The 14799-nt window shown below is 36.1% G+C and overlaps 1 protein-coding gene and 1 long non-coding RNA gene across 4 annotated transcripts; both read left to right on the top strand.

Moving 5' to 3' along the window:
* The first annotated feature begins 336 nt into the window (after nt 1-336).
* LOC145909028 (uncharacterized) lies at nt 337-3164 on the top strand. The gene is made up of 8 exons (XM_082996348.1): nt 337-460; nt 622-650; nt 935-969; nt 1037-1127; nt 1514-1634; nt 1806-1931; nt 2297-2397; nt 2677-3164. The coding sequence occupies exons 1-8, from the start codon at nt 433-435 to the stop codon at nt 2893-2895; spliced, it is 750 nt and encodes a 249-aa protein (XP_082852474.1). The 5' UTR covers nt 337-432; the 3' UTR covers nt 2896-3164.
* A 1275-nt stretch (nt 3165-4439) lies between these two features.
* On the top strand, nt 4440-6722 carry LOC145908659 (uncharacterized). 3 transcript variants are annotated; one of them, XR_014403027.1, is made up of 3 exons: nt 4440-4495; nt 4692-5079; nt 5491-6722. It is a non-coding gene; the product is annotated as an uncharacterized LOC145908659 (long non-coding RNA). The 3 variants fall into 3 exon arrangements; XR_014403029.1 differs by having other exon boundaries at nt 4455-5079; nt 5491-5672; nt 5743-6722; XR_014403028.1 differs by having other exon boundaries at nt 4455-5079; nt 5491-5810; nt 6109-6722.
* The last annotated feature ends 8077 nt before the right edge of the window (nt 6723-14799 follow it).

Genomic DNA, 14799 nt, shown 5'->3' with positions numbered 1-14799 from the left:
CGAATGGAGAATCACATACACACCACCCTGTCACTGTTTAGATCTCCACTGACGCAGTTTTCTTCGATTGTTATTGCAACCAATTACGCAACATCGAAGTCCTGACATTCAGTTTAGAATCAAAGCCGTATAATAAACAAAATAAGTGATTATTTCCAAAACTTTCTATCACACAAAACAGCATCTCGCTCGCGTAGCACAAGCACAACTTAACCTCTTACACTAGAGGCGCTGTTTGGTGTAAAGTCATGTGACTGTTGAAAACATTCTAGTGTTGGTATGACGTCATAAACCACGTGAACTGATTTAACCAGCACTTGCGGCGGCGGATTTGTCTTGCAGAGCGGCATAGTCGTAGTGGAGAAAAATTCAATTTAACAAGAGGAGGATCGCTTTTTAATATTTTTATTTATTTTAGTCGCTCACAGTAAAATGACGGACAGCTCCTCAAATGCAGAAGGTATTTTTCTTGTTCAATTTTTACCGAAAAAGATTTCATATATCATGTAGGCTACAATGCCCGCATTAGCACTTGTTGTAAGTAAGTAAACCAGGTGGTCGCTTATTCAAATTAAAAAAAATTGTGCAGAAAAGTCACAAATTTTTTTGCCTCTTTTGCAGAGACTTCGAGCGAGTTTGAAGATGGAAAGGTAGGCCTAAAAAGAGTTTAAAATTGCAATCAATTGTAAAGATTTATGCCAGAATTTGTTGGTAAATATTTTGTTCTAACCTTTGGTTTAATGCCCACACAACCACAATAGTTTAAGTGGAGAAATAGTGCACACTGCCCACAACATACTGCAGTCACCAGCTTCTCTAATAAGACCTTACAAGTGGAAACAACACAAGATTTTGTCTGCAAATCAATGATTATTATTATGGGTATTTTGCTTAAAGTAGAAATTTATTGCACCAACTGTTTTAAATTTTTTAGGTCAGACCTTCAGCAACTGATCAAATACCAGACAAGTACGTATCTTTTTTGAAAAGATCATCCTTTACTGCTTCTCCCAGATAATATGACTTTGGTTTTAAGTGAGGAACCTGGCCCTTCCAATAGAATTGCAACAGGAAGAGAAGAAGTATTGGCACCGGAGCCAAATCAGTATCTTTTCACAACAGAAGGGGTAAGTTGGCATGGTTTTTATAGAGTTACTCTGAAAGAGGAGGCATTGAGGCTAGACATGGTAGGCATTGGGGCTGGGCATGGTAGGCATTGAGGCTGGGTATGGTATGCATTGAGGCTAGGTATGGTAAGTAGTGAGGCTGTGAATGGTATACATTGGAAACAGGGTTTGCATGCCTACAGTGAGTGTTTGGAGCCACAATGCCTATTTTGCCTACTATTCGTTTAATGCCTATTTTCAGAGACACCAGTTTTCATGTAGTGCACTTGCAAATTGATGATGGTATATATAATTTATTTTATTTGTGTTTATTACATGGTAGAGATACAGCATTGTTTAAGTTGCTTTGGTTGGGCATACAAAGCATTAATAAATGTGGTATTTAGTTGCTTCCACCAAACCTCAATCAAGCACACTGTAGCAGCACATTTTCTGAAAGCCCAGATGGAGTTTCAATGTCAATTGTTCAGCCCACACAGCCAGATATTACCAGTTACTCTGAAGCAAGTAAGTGTCTTACTTCGTTTAACAATTTACATTGAATTGATTTACTAAACAGTGATAGACTCTTACACAAAATTAACTTTGGTATTTTTTTTTTGTTGGAGGTGATATGTGAAGGATCTGTTATGATAAAAAAATGCCATTGTATTAAGCAAAGTATTTGTTGAAATATAGACTCTCAAGAGAACATGGTATCCAGCAACACAACTGCACAAAATCATCATACTTCACTTAGAACCACAGAGCCCAGCGAACCAACGACTATACACAGAAATTTGCCTGCTGTGAATTCTGAATTAGGTTTGATTTTCTATAGATTTACTTGGAGTCTCTCAAATTATGTTTGTGAAGCGACGCTTCGTCAAGTCACTAAAATAGAAATGTTTTGTTTTGCTCCAAAGCGGTGGTTCTTATATTTTAGCGTATAGATCAGTGTTTCCCAATTGGTGGTACAGGTACCACTAGTGGTATGTGACGGCATTCCAGGTGGTACATGAGCACCTTTTCGTAATTAACAGATATAGTTCGCATTGAAAAAATCGAAAGTGATCTCAAAATGTTTGTTACTTCATCCTGTAGGTTATTTTGTAACACTCAACTAGGTGGTACGCGTTGAAATTGTTATTATTTTGAGTCAAAATTTTTGACGCAAATTTGTAATGCAGATATCAGAGCAAGAGTGCCATCTAGCATTGAGAGTACACAGCAACAATTTAATCGCACATTTGTTGATGATCCAAGATCGCAAAGATGCTTGGTGTCAAACGTAAGTATTTTGTTGCTGCTATTTATTTTTATTACTGTGGATTGCCAAATTTACACACTGAAACTTGTTCTTTACATAACTAGATATTTTGTAATGCATTATAGGCATAGACCGGAGACTGACACGGCAAATTAAAGAAATTAGATATTTTGTGTTATAGTTGTAATAAAGAGAATATCCAAGGGGTTCGGAATTGGGGATCCCCTAAAATATTTGGACCCAAGTTTATAAAAAATAGGCTGGTGGTAAAGCAAATATGAAAGTTAATCGTGTGTTTAGGAATTGCTCGACTTCTCACGTCCCAGCCGTTATACAGCCTGTGTATCATGTGGTCGATGTGTTCTTGCTCATTTTGCCCATTTGCACCAACATTGCAATGCTTGTGTTACTTGCCATGCCTTATTGGAAACTGCCCCATTTAGTCACACTGAAGTGTGTACAAGGTGTGGAAGACAAATTTGCTGGGTATGCACTCATTTGCCTCACTCCTGTTCTTAAGTTATAGAAGTTCGGAGTTAAGAACAATGCAGGGTTTTAGTTACCACCTGGGATTAATCTTGCCCCAAAGTGATCGCTCAGTATTTCAAAAAGTGTTTTCTCAATTAACCGCAAATGGATCTTGAACTTTAAAAACCAAGGTGGAATGCATTATATTTAAGTTAAAAGATCTGTATTGTGGGAATGCAATGTTTATGGTTGTTTTTGTGTGTGCTCAAGCATAACGTTACTTATTGCACTAAAAATCCTCCAAAGTTCAAATATTTATATCTGCATCACTGTAATTAAATTGTATAGGTGTTTACATAACTTTATTTTCGTATTTTTCCCCTTTGAAGCTTTGTACATGAATACATTTATATGACTTGAACAAGCCGTGTGTTTAGACTTGTTATTCTTGTTGTTACAATTAGCGGTACACAGGTTAAATGCGTTGTAATCTCGAGAACAAACAGCAGAGATTATTGCTGGCTAAAGGCAACCGTGTTATTTTCGGAAAGCTCACTGGTTGTCGAAAAAAAAAGCATCAAAATAGAAATTGGCGTTGGTCGTGCAACAAATCAACAGCAGCATATGTTAAATGAAAAAAACACAACCGATGGAGGATATAAACTCGTGAATCTAAGCTTGGCTGTGCACAAGTATAAGCGGTTAAATTGTAAGAGAATGTGTTGCGATATCTTGTCGATTTGCTACGGCGAAAATGGATTGCTTGTCTATGATTTTATGCCATATATGTAGGTTCGCAGTACGCTGCACTAACAGCTAACCGCGGATCTTGCGTGGTCTTTCCAAATTAAAATTTACAACACGATGGTTGACGGGCAATTCGTTACTAAATTGCTTATTATGTGTCGGGTGCAAACAGCTGGCACGTTTAAAACACGCAAAAATATTAGGTTTCAGTTGCACCTATTTTGTTGTCTTTTTAATACTTTTTTTAACTCTCAAAAAAATATAATGAAAAGGCAGGCTTTATTTAATGCTGGAAATGGCCAGATTAAAATTTATTTGCGTAAAGATTTTTTTTCAGAACAAGAAAGCTTTTATCTGAAAAATTCCCTTCAGCAAAAATTTCATATGTATAAAAATTAAATGTAAACATGTTGTTGAGAACTACATTTCGCAGCATTTAATAAATAATTCGGATTCCGCAAGACATTCATCCAAAAACTTAAAACACGCTTGAAAACTATTCAAATAGGGAAACCCCCTTACACATTTTGGTTAGTAAGGTACTACAGCAATGAAACGGTTTTTTTTCTAAAAACGACTTTTTGTAAAAAGCTTATTAAAATCAAATCATTGGATTTGGTTTCAGCCAAAATAAATTTCTGTAACGAGAGTGTTTTTTTAAAAAGTTTTCATCAACCATCAGTTAGGCTTGGACTCAACACCTTTTACATCAGTAGTCTGGACAAAATCAGTTGCCTCAACACGTGACTGCCGCGGCAAACAAGGACTCTCTCGTTTTCGACGAAGAGAAAAAGGCCGGGGTAGCCCTTTCAACGTGCACAAGTGTGTGCAGTCAGTATTCAGTAGCTATGCAGCATGTTGTTCGCTCGCTGGGAATTCGGTTCTGACCCCTCGTGAAATGCAGGTAAATGGACAAAGGTTACATGACATGTTTAGCATTTAAACAATAGAATAATATGCTACAATTCTAACAGGAATAACCTGAGTTGCACGTTTTATAGCTGGTTTTCGGTGACATTTTTCCAAAAACCTCATAACCCGAGTATTCTGTGTGGGCTGATTCTGATATAACGTTGCTTATTTTATCCATGTGGTTTTAGGAACTTTTTTTCAGCTGTGACTGATCCGACCTTGCAAAACATTTTTGCCAGTACTTCCAAGTTCCAAATGCCATTTGTATCAATTGTATAACCTTCGATCAGGGGTGCTGTAAGCTTTTCTTTCTTTTCAATATTTTTTCACCTTATTATTTGTTGGTAACCGAGGGAACAAATTTTTATTATGATGTTAAACCCCACAAGAAAAACGGGTAATTGTAGGCTGCAGCATTTGTGGCTCTTGGTTATTGGTTTGCCCAATTGGGTACCCAATAAATCCTAATACATTCCACAGGGGTGCTTGCAGCCAAGAAAGGTTGGGAACTACCGTTATGGAAATCTAACTTGTATGGTGCCTTTCGATGCATTGTAGCCATGTGAACTTTTTTGGGTATGTTGGTTTTAAACATAATATTCAGATTGCAGACACTTCAGAAAAGAAATCACACAAACAGTGTGAATTTTATAAGAATTGTTCTTCTGGCACTAAAGTTTCGAAAGTGTTTTTTGTAACCAATGTTTCGCCCACCATACGTGAGACTTGGTGGACCTCAAAACCCTGAAAGAATCCTCATAACCTAGCAAAAAGCACTATATTGTGTTTTCTGTAATTCTGAATGAAGCAAATGACGCAGACCAGTTTTGCTTCTTTTGTTTCAGATTTATTCAAATAAAATATTATAGAAACCCGGGCTGCAGTATTATGACATAAACTTCAATTTGTTGATAAAGTGAGATGTCAATGACAATTATTTCTCAGCTTTCTCGGTTTTAGAAGTCCTTTCAACTTCTTTTCTTTCAGTTTCGGAACCAGTTGCTGTTTTTGTCCAAACTCATGAGCTCCCAGGGAGTAAAAAAAAATGTATGTTGATGATTTGCTTACATTGCTCAATGAATACATGCATGGACAAGATGAATTGTGATGACATCATTTGGTGTTTGGTTACAAATAAAGATGGAACCGGCAACAAATTGTGATGCAAGGTAATAAAAAAAATGGCTAACTTTAATTAAAGCATTTCAATATGACAGTGTCCTAAAACAAAAAATACAGGTTTCAAAATCGACCAGTGTTCTTAAATCAACAAGTGGGCTTTAATTTGCTGCTATGTCACAAACGCAGTAAGTTATTTAAATACATTTTGTGTTTGATTAAGAACAAATTTTGAAACAAAAACCTAGTTTAGCAAATACATTCATTTGTTTTTTACAGTTGACTAAAGTCCATTTTTATAAACAAGTTTTTGTAAAAAATTGTTGGTTCGCACCTGTTTAGCATGCTTTAATATTTACATCTTTTCACACTCATGATATGTTTTTGTAGTCCCAATGATAAAAACTTATTTAAAGTGCCATTAAATTTAGATTACAATCAACATGTTTTAAAATTGTCATTTTATCCAAATCTACTTGCATGCAGATCCATGACACACAACTGTTTTGATTGTTTCCACAAACACAAGTAGTGGTTGAAGTGCTTCCTTCTCGGAAGAAATTGAGAATATATACTTATTGACCACTTTGTTATTGCCTGCAAAATAGAATGTTATACTCTTTATCTGCGGATGCTTGAGCAAATGGTGCAGGATCAACCATTTGAGAAAATCGTCTTACAACAATCTATGATGCAAGGGTTGTTAATGATGCTGCCCTGCAACCAACCTAAAACACCTACTTGTTGTAAATCGATTGATGGGTACATATGTATTAAATCTGCCGTGGTGGAGCTATAGTGTACAGTTGTGCCAAAACAGAGAGATTCAGCTGAATCCCAGTATTTCAGTGACGTCATAAGTTTGCTTGTTGGTAGTAAAAAATCACACTTGCCGTTTATATTTTCGCTGTTGCAACATGATTTTCTTCAGATGTCGTTATATGCGTTAAATTTTGCCAGTATTTGCTTCGTATATTCTCTTTTGTGTATAAATCCCAACAACCATTATTGCTTAAATTAGAGTAAAACACAATAAATGTAAAATTTGAGATAAATGTTCGGAATTCGATCCGCCACATCCATAGGCGCCTAGTTTTCATTTATCCAGGGGGGGCGGCTATATTATGACGTCATTAAGTATCGAAAAACTGTGTTTGAATTTTAATGCATAGGGCGTATTAGCCACAAGGGCGGCGTTAACGATGAACACACAAGATCGGTCTACGACAGAACCAATACGAAAGCAACTTTAATCCAACCATAACTTTGCGAATGATAGTCCGAACCTAGGTTTAAATAAAGACTCTGGGAGTTTTTTAGTAGCCTATATAAACGAAAAAGCTGAAGCAAATATTCTGCTATACATCATTTGCAAACGTTTTGAACACGACCGAGAGCAATTTGAGCTTTATATGATATTTTTACGGCGCTCTTCATAACACAATTATTCGCCTAATTTGGACTGAAGCAGCCAATCTAAAATTTTGTTAATTATATGTAGGCTACCTATATCACTATAGGCAAACAAGCGGAACAGCAAGCAGGTGCATTATTGCAGAGCCAACAAACTGGACTGTTTTTTTTTAATTGAGTGCGATATTATTTAGAGGTGAAAGCCTAAATCCTAAAAAGGTCCCCGCCATGGCACTATGCTTGAAGGCCATGTAATCCCCATGGAGCCTAACACTTTTAACGTACCTATAAATGGCACACAACTGTTTTGATCGTTTCCTAAAACATGAAATACTGTCTGAAATGTTTCCTTCTTGGCGAAATCAAGGATGTATACTTGTTGAATATTTTGTTCCTGTCTGAAACATGTAATTTAGTCTTTTGCCCTTCTGTTGTTTCTCGACAATACACTGTGCGATCGGGTTTAGCCGCACTAAAACGAATCTTCGCAAAAAAAACGTTGGGTTGTAGGTAAAGGTAATGAACGTGTATTAGCATACATGCAAAGGCGCATTTAACTTTAACGTCGTAAAAATTCTTTTTATCTCTGTTATACCAATTTTCTTGTATTCAAACAATTTATCAACAACCGGTGAGTTCTGATTTTCCGCATGAGTGATTGCGTGATATCGCGCGATAGCAAACTTTAAAAATTTTCTCCTTACATTACTCACTTGAGAGTTGAGACTGTAGTACCATTCTATAAGGTGCAAACCAGGACGGCTGTTTGAAACGAAAAAAATACAGTTAGTTCTATAGTGCACTGTAGAAAAATTTCTTGCATATAAGACTATCACAGGATCGAGCAACTGGCAACATATATGTGGAATTCTGTGGAATTAGTGTGGAAAAAAATTAGTTTTACAGAAAATGTGGTCTTTTACCTCTTGAGTTTTTTCCTTATTACTTAGTTATCTTGTCTGATTTGAAATTTTAGTTTTTGATGTATTTGTATCTAGAGCATCCAAATATGTCCTGTCATGAATGTTGCTGTTGACAGTTGTACTGTAACAAAAGGAAAAAGCCGTTGTTCTAAATTGAGTGTATTCATGGTTCTGATTTTGGTCTAACGTCACAATGCTGCAGGTAAAGATTTGCTGAAAATGCATGGTTTAAATAGGAGTTATTTACTAAAACATGTGTAACACAGCCGTAAATCCTTTTGTGGAAAAAATTTGTGTTAGGCAAAGCAGAAAATGTCGAAGAATATAAGTATATACCAAGCTTAAAAAGCGAAAATTTCAGCATAGGAGAAGTTTGAGATCTGCAATTAACGCCAACTATCGCACCTAACAGCAACTGATTGTTGTGTGCATTTTTTATGGGTACAATTTCTGCTTTGCCCAAACAAAAATTTGTCCCTCAAAATGTTTTACCACAGCGTTACATATTTCATTGAAAAACTCCTATAGAAACCGATACATTTCTGCCAATCTTTACCTGCAGCATTGTGACGTCAAACCAATAGTTGACACAAAGTCAGAACTATGAAATAGTCATAAGAAAAGCAATAGGGATAAATGAGTCAAACTTACATTAACACCAGCCCTATGTGTATGTTTAATGTTTGCACAGATAAACAGCAAATTCAGAAGTTATCATGGCTATAACATATGTCAGAAACATATGTTTTGTTAACTCATTGCTGCATAAAAATTGTTGGGGACAAAGGGAAACACTACACGATATATTGTGTAAAGCTATAACTTTGATATGATTTAAAACGCCTGACCCCAAAATATATGGCAGAAAATACATTGTTAGTCGGGCCAATTTTAAGCCATGTGGATATAATTTATTATTAATCTTTTATGTATATAATATAAGTGCCAATTTTCATTCTTGTCGAGTTTGAGTTATATTGATTTTTGTTTCCATTGATTTGTTGTTTTGGTGTATTTTAACAGGGAAGAAAATCAGTTGATGAAACAACAGGGCCATAATGATCATTGAGCTGCAGAAAGTAGTGCACACGATTCATATAAGGTACTTTACAGCAGTTCACTTCACACAGTAGTACATAGATTGAAAAGTACTGGAAAAGTGAAAACTTCTGTGCCTGCTACCTTGAAAGCTAATTCAGTGCTACAATCACCAGCTGTAGTTATGGGGCCTTACAGGTCAAACATGTACAACAAGGACTCATCAGTGTACACCACTGCTACAAATAATTGTGTTGTACATTGTTGCCAAAGTTAGGGTAGGAATAAAACTGAATATGCAGCTGGTTTGTTGAATATATTTGACGGAATCAAAAGTGATGTCAACCAGAACCTACACTTTAACATAATCATATGAGTTTTACTGCAGGATAAACAAAGGTACTATGACAGACAGGGTAATTGTGTTCCATTATTGTCTTTGTTCTGGGTTTTAAGGTTGTCTCAGCTGTTGTTGCCATCTACAAATAATTTACCTTGATTTTTTTAACGTATGAAGTTATCGCAAAATCAAATCTCAACTCACCGTACTTGCCACATGTAGCTTTGGAAACAGTAGTTCAAAGGAGCCCAGGGCCTTTTTGATATTTATGTGGTCTTATCGCACAAAAACATATGTGCTGACATTTGCAACTGTAGCAAAAGTGCTTAGCGGTAGAATTGTGTTGTGTTAAGTTCTTAAACTGCAAGCCTGGACGTAGCCCCACCTACCTAACATCAAGAAAAGATATTTGGTATTTCTTTATGCCGTATAATTTGGCATACCAGAAAAATTACAAAGTCTGCGCTTATGTCTGTATGTACCATCTTACCTCTTAAAGTTATCGTTTTCAAAAAAGATATTTCAAATGGAAAGACTATTTAAATAAACACAGAAACTGATGATGCGGTTGTGGCAAAATATGTCTGCAAAAATTTAAAAATAAAAGATCACACTGACGCTGATCATCAATCACTTTTTGTATGTAATTTTGGCTCTCTCTATAACAGATTTGTTATGGTGTAACTAAACAAGCATGAGCCCATGTTGCATTTTTTCATTTGTTGTGTAATTCTTTATGTTATTGCAAAAAAGTTAGTAGAACAAGTGTGTCCAAAATAATTCGGAAAACTGAACTTCAGTACATCATTAGCATTTGTCAATGTTGATCACATTTATTAGTTTGTGAACAGCATGTATGTTGTTTATTGTCATTTTATATGGCTTCCTGTCTAACCAGCAGCATCCAGTATTATTTTGAACGCTTTATGTTTATATGTCTGTGGTTTCTAAACAGTCAACAGTGTGCTGTCCAATGAGCCTTGCTCTTTTTCCAATAATCAAGTGAAGTTTGTTTTTTCTTAAACGATCATTGCTTGCACACCAATCTAAACTGACTGCAATATGCCCCCCAAATTAGTGAGCTTCTGTCATTGAATTAGTAGAGCAGAAGCCCAGAATGTTGAGGTTTGTGGGTTTAAACCACCCTGAAAGCATGTTTTTTTGCTTGTTGTTTTTTTGGGGAAATTTAATGTTAGGCAACAGAACTGTCCCATGAATAAGCCTTATTTTGTGACTTTTACCTCAATATACATTCAGAGTTAGTGTATATTGACAAAGATGTCTGTTATGCATCCACAATGGAGCATGTGCTTTAATAAACCCAATTATTAAGGTCTTGTCACACAACCTATGCCTATTTTGGAGTTTCTAGTGGTATAGTAGTAATGAGTTTTGCCATTCTGCAGTTTTCATTAAAAAAATTAGCTTTTTATTTGTTTGTTGAACAGGATTAAGCTTTAGGAAAAAAACTTGAACTTGTACTACATTTAGAAGTATTTGACAAGAAGATTGGACAAATCTACAATTCTCTGCAATTGAATGTGCAATTGCTAAACTTGGTTTTTGGATAATTTAATCTTAAAAACATTTGTTGTTGCAAGGTTTTCTTATGTATATACATAGCTACAATGCCCAACATGACAACCTAACTTTAAACAGTTTGTAGTCAATGCCATTCGCATATTCAATATAGATTTTCATGTGTGATTTGTCAAACTCCTCTGTTTGCCACAAAATATTCTAACTTCCTACTAATGATAAGCCAGGATTGTGTAAATATGCAGTTTGTTTTTAAATTAATTTTTGTAGTATATTGCAATTTTCTATGTGCAGTATGTATTGCTGCAGTGTTTCAGAATGAATAAAAAATTTTAACAAGACGCATGTGATATTGATGTCAGTGATGTTGAATTGCATTGAAAAAAATTATAATTTGCAGAAGGCTTAGGTACAAATTATGTTTGCATGGTTGTTTAAAAAATACCACAAAATTTTCCTGCAATATTGAGTGTAACTGTACAGGCTGTGGGTCAATATAACATTTGGATGAAAAAAATACTTGGTTTACGTAAATAGAAAACGTATACGCCAGAGCCATGTATTGTTGACAGCCGGAAAGTTGTGCAGCACGCAGCTACTTGCACACGGGAAAGTTTAAGAGAGTTCCGATTTCGCCAATAAGCAAGTTATGTGAAAAAATTACAGATACAAAGTGAGGCAAATTGGTAAAATTGTATTTGTTTCGCCATTTTTGAGTGATTGGAAGAGATTTGCGCTGTACAACAATCACGAAAGTAAGGTACAACATACAAATATTTTAAGAGTCGACGGTTGCCCTCCCGCGCCTCCCACTCCTAGCCTTTCCATGCGGCGCTTGCTCTCCCGTGTTTTTTTTAGCGCGAGAAGAGGAAAAAGGGAATTGCAGGCCTAACCAAAGTGTGGCACAGGCCATGTAGCACCAACATGCCTTGTGTGTTACCAAATTTAGGCTACGTGACACCAGCATGGCAACATTGTGCTTTTTCTGTTTGATTCAATCCACTGGGTGCGGGTATATAGTCTCATGCTGGTGCCACATGGCCCGTGTCACCTTTTTGGTCAAGAACCCGCCTCGTCCTGGTAGCTTTTTCACACAGTTTATTTTGGGTGTCGGCAACCTTTCCCTTTTGTCGCGGGCCACGGTTAAACTCTGCAAGGTTAAGGCGGGTCCTAGTATTTTTCCCAAGACAATAACATATTGCCCAACGCTGTTTATAATAATGTTGTTAAACTTTGCACATTATGAGGACTCCATTTAATTGATCATCTTTTTTTGTGAAGATTCTACTTTTTCGTTCCATATAACATATTAGCAATTGTGTGGTCATGTGGTGACTACAATTTGTGAAAAAATACCGACACGTACTGGTTTATCATATGGGGTAAAATCCCTTTAATCAGTCAAACCTCAGGTTGCGAATGTGAATATGGTTCTGTACTGACGATGCTTTTCAATCGAAATATGTTTGTCTTAGGATTGTGGCTATTGCATATAGATTTTACTTTCCATTTTTTACCCTTCTCCAAAAATGCCTTTCTTTGCTTTGGATTTCTTGATGAAAGAAGTACGTGCTGCAGTCCTATTAGTTTGTAAACTATTTAGTTATTGCAGGTAATTTTTGAGTACACACTATGGCATGAGAGATTTATCACATGACAAACATTTTGTGTCACAGTCATGAAGACTTCGTTTGTTTGATGCTTTTCTTGTTCAGTGCCTCTTCTTTAAATACATCTGATGAATGTACTACAAGTATTCGTACATTGAGTGCCTACCCCATTACTGCGTTTGTCGTGGTTGAAGGTAAGTCAGTAATAATATTGCGCCGCTTTCGCCGTTGGGGCGGTTGTGACCCTTTGCGTGCAGAGAGCAATAAGAGACTGAAAAAATGTAGGTGCAAGATTTCAAAAGTCGATAATATAGGCTACTCATCACTGCAGTATCTCATTTATTTGTAAAGTTTAATGTGTTGTTTCATTGCAAAAGAACGTTCTCCGAAGTAGACCATTACACGTGTAGTAAATTTTATTTAGTGCACCTTTGCAAATGCACGTTGTATATTTATAAACCCTATTTTGGGAATGTCGTTACAAAAGAACACATGCTCCCACAAATAGCAAACCTTACATAAGCGCATCGGGTTAAAAACGAACTATTGTTTTGTACTTTAGTCTTGAAAGTTGTGGTCATCGAAATTTATCAAATCTGGAAAGAAAGCAAACATCTTATCTTTGGACTGCCTGTTCACCGTGATTCCAGTTCTGATAAAGTTGCACAAGCCAACAGGAAGAGGTCACCCTAAACTTTATGTTTATGTAATTTAACGTTAGCCTATTATTTGCAACTCGTTTTGTGTGGATGGAAAAATACACCTGTTGCTTAATGATGGTTTAATTGTTAACCTAACCCTACGCATTACATAGGCCTAGCCCTAAAGGTTTGTAAATTCGCAACAAAAACCGATAAAAAATCCTTTATTTAGGATTAAATTCAAGAACTTCCCCAAAAAACAGTCTTGCCTAATGGAAAACCACTTTTCGATCAGTGAAAACGACACGATGTCGAAGTCAACTGCTGTAAATAGCAATTCTTCACACGCTTTTGCACGTACCGGTATGTAATTTAATATGCCTTGAACATCGTTGAAGGTAAGCAAGTGCACAGATTTACATTTAAAATTTCCTTTAATTTGTTTTACATAGGTCCAAATCAACAAAGACGCCAAGCAGATTGGGTGGCGAACGTAAGTTAATGTATTTTAAAGTTTAGTGAGATTCGCCACAAAAACTCAATGACAACATTTCGATTGTACGAAATGACAAACGATAACTTAGCTATACGGGACAAAACCGCTTAATTAAAGGGAATTATGTTTTTCAGAATCAAGTTCCAGAATCTGATATCCTCTACGAGGGTTGTGTATATTGTGGACGAAAGATGTTGTCGCATGAAGCGCACGAGCATGAAACCAATGCTTGTGTGGTATGCGGGAGAGAGCTGGAGCCCCAACCATTACATTACACAGATGTGTGTGTGCGATGCGGAAGACAGATTTGCAAGAACTGTCTTGCCGTGGAGCACAATTGCATTGCTGCACAGGGCTTGGGAAATGCACAATAATTTAACTTTTTCGTGAAAAGTACTATTATATTGGGCAAAAATCGCTTGCTAATGTATACCACCTTGCGCTCCGTGTTTTGTCATACGATGTTGTTGTCCTTGGCAAAAACGCGGCTTTACTCTTCAAAAACGTATAAATGGCAATCGTATTTTTAATTCTTATCGTTACAAAATGTTTTGCATTTTTTAATGACTTGTTCAGCTTCAAGCATTTTAGAAAGTTCTTTGTAACGTTTTTTTTTATTCCCGAATAGTTCCACTTTCGTGTTTACAAATTATTATCTTTAGAAAATTATTTAAATTTGTGAAAACCTTTAAACGGAATATATTTTATGTTAACGTAACAAAGAAACTTAAAAAATGTTTACTGAATCTTTTCCTTACTGCTCTTTCTCAAACTACTTGTTGTTTATTTACTGCCGCTCACTTCAGTGACACCAAAAAATGTTACAATATTCTTCAACACTGCCAGTTGGTTTACTAAACCCGTCGCAATGCTGCTTCAAAAAAGTCGATTTCCTTTGTACTAAAATCTTCTTTGCTGTGCAAATAAAAATTTGGTACGTAAAAATAGTACGAAAGACTTTATTATTTCAGTGTAAAAATCAACCTGCAGTTTGTTTGTTTGATAACTTCAGCGTTTTTGTGTGAAGCAGCCTTTCTTTTTCCGACAGTGTTCCATGTTACGAAAAGAATGCATGTTGCCTGTACGCCTTTTCGAAAGTACCCCGCTGTAAGCAATAATCGTCACACGATTAGTAACACAAACACACATTGAATTGAAAACAGCAAGACAGGATCGT

Source organism: Ascidia mentula, chromosome 7 (genome assembly GCF_947561715.1).
Source record: "Ascidia mentula chromosome 7, kaAscMent1.1, whole genome shotgun sequence".
NCBI classification, from domain to species: domain Eukaryota; kingdom Metazoa; phylum Chordata; class Ascidiacea; order Phlebobranchia; family Ascidiidae; genus Ascidia; species Ascidia mentula.
The sequence above is the reverse complement of the archived record's forward strand: the minus strand, read 5'-3'. Positions and strand labels throughout refer to the sequence as shown.